General features: G+C 40.5%; 1 protein-coding gene across 4 annotated transcripts in view; it reads right to left on the bottom strand.

Moving 5' to 3' along the window:
• The window catches only part of L3MBTL3 (L3MBTL histone methyl-lysine binding protein 3), a 117,562-nt gene that overhangs the window by 82,669 nt on the left and 29,933 nt on the right, over positions 1-4,960 (bottom strand). The window contains exons 2-5 of one of the 4 annotated variants that reach the window (XM_007450527.1): positions 4,529-4,640; positions 4,076-4,150; positions 2,499-2,658; positions 1,235-1,364 (exon numbers count right to left, since the gene is read on the bottom strand). In XM_007450527.1, the coding sequence (XP_007450589.1) occupies positions 1,235-1,364; positions 2,499-2,658; positions 4,076-4,150; positions 4,529-4,640 (477 nt within the window). Of the gene's footprint in view, positions 1-1,234; positions 1,368-2,498; positions 2,659-4,075; positions 4,151-4,528; positions 4,641-4,960 lie in introns of all 4 variants that reach the window. The other 3 variants (XM_007450526.1, XM_007450528.1, XM_007450529.1) reach the window with 3 other exon arrangements.

Raw genomic sequence — 4,960 nt, 5'->3', positions numbered from 1 at the left:
TCTTTCCCTCACACACCCTGACAACCCTACCTTTAGCATCTATCTCAAATCCACCGACTTCTATCTTAAACAGCCCTCTTATTTAGTCACTGCAATAAACTCCTAACTGGTTTCCCTGATTCTACTCTTGCCCTCACATGTCAAAGCTAGAGTGATCATTTAAAAACATTAATCATATCAAAGTACTCCCCTGCCTTCAACTTTCCAATGGCTTCCTATCATACTCAGCATAAAGTGAAAACCCATTACTCTGGTTTACCATAAAGCCCTGGACCACACAGAACTCTTCAGCCTCATCTTACACCATTCTCCCCTAGTCCTCAAGGCTCAACTACCTTGTCTTCTTTATTTCCTTAAACAAAACATGCGACACACACGGGTTCTTACCTTATGGTCTTTTCCCTAGCAATTCCACTGCCCCACGGGGCCTCTCACTCCCAACTTTACATCAGCCTCCTTCTTATCATTCAGATCACACTGTCCAAGCCACTCTCCCTAGGAGGCCTCCCTGATAACCCAACTTAAAGCAGTCAGATCATCTTAATGCCCTATTGTAATTCTCAGCACAGCGCTCATCACAGGCTGATATTTCCCCTGTTTACTTTGTTAATTTTATGTCCCCTTAACAAGAATGTAATGTCCCTGAGAAAAGAAACCCTGTCTTCCTGCTGTCTTATTCATCCCTGCATTCCCAACTCCTAAAACAGTGACTAGCCAATCATCGTTGCTCAATATTGATCTTAAGGAAAATGCTTTGAGACCTCAAAGCTCTCTTTTCATATAGAGTTACTAATAAATATTTTAGAGAGGGGATGTTTATGTTTTAATTAGCATTGTGAATTAGTTTTAGCTAAATATACCTGACATTCATCTGCCATTTCATACCTACTCACGTAGTTTTAGGAGATCTGTCTGCAATTTACCAAAATGGGATTGGCATTTTGCTGTCAAGAGGAATCTAAAATTCATCTGCGCAACTGAAGGTTCTCCTGGTGCCTCTCTCACTGCAGCAGTAAATTCCAGAACATCCCCCTTCTTCACCCTGAGGAAGGGGTACTACTATTTATAACTCCCATCTTGAGATGAGGACAGTGACATAGAGAGGGTAGGTGGGTAACCTCCTGATGGTAAAACAAGGTCACGGAACCAACCTGTGAACTCGGGTAACTGGCTCCAGAGCCAGTGCCTCGGGCCGCGGTGCTACCTGCGAAGGCGCAGCCCTGTGGGTACTAACCGTCTCCTCATCTCGCTCTTCCTCCTCTTTGGAGTCCGCTTTCAGAGATAACTTGGGCTTCTTTTTCCGGCTACACTTAGGATCTTCCTCCTCATTGTCTTCTCCCACGTCCCTTTCTTCCTTCTGATCTCTGCTGAATTTATAAGCCCAAAAAAGTGACAGGAGACAATACCCATCAAATATCTGCATGTTGATTAGCAATGCCAAACTCATTAAAAAAAAATATTTAACCACCAGGAGAATGGTGTACATATCACAGATAAGAGACACTTCAAACCACCCTCATGTATAACACTGTCAAGACAGAAAGTGGAAATTGGCTTACGTGTTAATTTATATAATTAATTAGTGTAATTATGTAATTAATGATATAATTTTAAAAGGGCACCAGCACTACAGGTGAAACAGGTTCTAACAAGTTCAAAATTATTTGTCTTCCACAGCTGCCATCCATACTAATGAAAGAATCGATTATTTAGAGATATTCTAGTCTTCAGGGGCAATTTTAAAGCAAGGATCTAGCAATTATTAAGAATGCCAAGTCCAACTGAAAAAGGCCAAGTGTAACTTTGTAAAACATCAGGTGGCTAACGAAAACAGACAATTCTCCAGCCTGTTCTGACTGAAACACATGGGAAACTCCACTCAAACATAAATGCCAAGTCATTTATTTGTAGTATACAAGTATATACAGGAAATACACCTTGCTGGTGACAGTTCCCAATGGCAGTCACACTACCGTCAGTCACAGCTGACGGCCCTGACTCTGAATCCTCAGTCCATCCTGAGATCAGCAGTAACACAACTACCACACTACTCACTATGGCCATTCAGCGGATTCTCAGTCAGGCGAAGCTTCGGTCCATTTGTGGAGTTTTAGCTGAATTACCTAAGACCTCCCAAAATATAAACAAAATTGTGTTTCCACAAACATGAGTATCATTAAAATGTGTATGTAGCCCAAAGAAATCTAAATACTCTTGGCTGGGGAGCAATAAAATTAATGTAAACAAAAGGCTAAAGAAAGAGGCAGAGGTTGTATTGCAGCTAGGACGTGAACAGCACAACTCAGTTCAGACATGACCAAAGACACCAGTCCAGTAGTGGGATCAGGGTCCAAGTGTCTCCAAGGGGAAAGTCTCTGGGGGAAAAAAGGTATTTTTGGATGACAGACATCAGAGAGCACAAAACCTCTGTATTCCCAAGCACCAGGCCCTTGGACTCTAAAACTCATTTTATAGATGGAATGGGGGCAAAAACCTACTTGTCTTTGATATGCCGAGCACAATTCTGGCTGCAATAGTTTCCTCCAGAAAGACACTCATCTACGTTGCCATACTGACAACAGTTCTCACAGAATTGAAGCCCTTCGACTTTCACTGGCTCCTTCAACCTGAAAGGCATCCCAGTCTTCTCGGAAAAGACTAGAAGACGAAAAGAAGAAAAAAAAGTTAAAACCGCGACAGAAATCATTGCAAAACACATTTAGACTTTTTCTTCTAATAATTTTGTTAGCAACACAATAAAAGAATAATGTTTGTTGAATGAATGAATGAATGATCAAACCACACAGCACTTGGGAGGGAGAAGAGGATGGGCTTGACAGGAATCACTCAAATTATTTACATAACACACAAAAAAATTCTTCAGAAAAGGTAAACAAAAGCTTGTCCAAGGCCTTTTCTACAGAGTTCAAAGTAAAACGAAGAAAATTTCATTAGTCACTAAATTCAGAAGATGAAACCAACCATCCATAGAATCCTATACAGCTGTATCTTTCTGACAAAATTTTAAAAGGGTTATCTATGTTATATCGTGTTTTTGATGAGTGACTCTTTTACTTAATGGGCTGAATCAACATCTTTCTATTTTACTTTTAATGCAGAAGATCTCCTAAATCATAATTATTTGCTTTTGCTTGAATCGTTAGGCTAATCATTCATTCAGCAAACATTTATTAGGCACCAATTTACGCTAGACACTGATGACAGTATAGACCTTGCCCAAGAGAGCTCACAGTCTAGAAGAGAAGACAGACAAGAAAACCAATATTTATAATAAAATGTGATACATGCAATAATTGAAGCATGAACAAGTTCCAGAAGCAGCACAGAGGAAGGAGTGACTCATCCGGCCCGGGGGGAGGGCAAGGAAAGATGTTCTGATATAAAGCCTCAACAGGGTTTTGAAGGCCAAAGAGGAATTTACCAACTGGACAAAGAGAGAAACAGCATCCCAGCCAGAAGAAACAGCATGAGCACAAAAGGCAAGAAAGTATGAAACCGCATGATATGTTGGGAGAATTTTATGTAATTCAGTGCTGCTGGCCCTGCCAGAACACAGCATACGAAGAACAGAACAGAGAGCAAAGACACAAAGCAAGCAGGTGGGTGCGGGTCACCCAGTTCTTTGTCTGTTTTGCTAAAGAGACAATAAGAAGTTGGTGAAGTGTCAGATAAGCAATCTACACAAGTTCCTCTGACTTCGGTGTGCGGGATAAATTGGGGGAAATCAGAAGCAGAGTGATTCTTTAGGAGCCCGTCTGCAGTAATTCAGGTGAGAGGTGATTAGGCCCTAAACTAAGGCAGTGGCAGTGATAATAGGTAGAAAAGGCCAGATCTGAGATGTATTTAGGAAATAAAAACCAAGAGGATTAGGTAACAGGCTATGGGGCTGGGAGAGAACAAATTCAGGATGACTCCTAGACTTCTTGCTTGTCCACTGGGTGGATGGTGCTACCATCAATTGATATTACGGGCTACAGAAGAAAAAGCAGGTTGGGGGGAGGGGAGAAAGAAATAGAAAATGAATCGCATTTCAGACATGTGGAGTTTGAGGTACCTGTGGGACATCCAGGTGGAGATGTCCAGTAGGCAGGTGGAAATACGGGCCTGGAGCTCGGGGGAGAGGTCGGGGCTGGAGATATAGATTTAGGAGTCATCAGCATATAGGTGTTAGTTACAACCATCGGAGTAGATGAGAAAAAAGTGGCAGGCTTTTGGCTAAATCACCTGGGTAGGCTATTACAACATGGATTTACTTGATAATTTCCAATTAACCTTATGCTATGACAGATCTGGCATAAAGAAAGAAGACACTTTATAGTTATTTTAAAATATAAAAGCTGGTTCCATATTAGTTTCGCCATAGAAATTTACCTAAGAATATGTGACACAAAGATCACCCAGGATTTTCAAAGTTCCAGCCTATTATAAAACCTTAGATATTCTTACATTAAAACTCTTCAAAAAAAAAAAAAAAAAAGAAAGGACAATGCAGATGACCTGTTCTTACCTTCTTGAGCAGTTGGTACCATCCAAGTTGTGGTAGCTGTTGCTTTTTTAACATTTTCCATCTCACTCTCATCTGTAATAACTTCCAAGGCGCCAAACTCATTTACACGGAACTAGCGACAATAGTAGAAAGAGGCAAAATTTACAAAAGTGCTCAGAAAAGTCATCATTTAATGGCTGGCACATGTAGTCTTTAAGCAAATGAACTACGTTTTTATAAAGTTAATTTCAACAATTATATCCAGAAAAGCCCACTACCACTATTAAGCCCTTTGCATTTACCAATTTTGGAATTTCAGGAAGGGGGAATAGAACAATGCAACAAAGAACTTCTTAAGGATACAAACCACCACCCCTGCACTGTCCTATGGAGTTGTCAGCTCACTTATATGGCTTATAATTTCAAACACTATTTTTTTTTTTTTTTTTTTTT

The sequence above is a fragment of the Lipotes vexillifer genome, unplaced genomic scaffold, assembly GCF_000442215.2.
Source record: "Lipotes vexillifer unplaced genomic scaffold, Lipotes_vexillifer_v1.1 scaffold537, whole genome shotgun sequence".
Lineage (NCBI taxonomy): Eukaryota > Metazoa > Chordata > Mammalia > Artiodactyla > Lipotidae > Lipotes > Lipotes vexillifer.
Note: the sequence above shows the minus strand (reverse complement) of the source record. Positions and strands in the feature narration are given on the sequence as shown.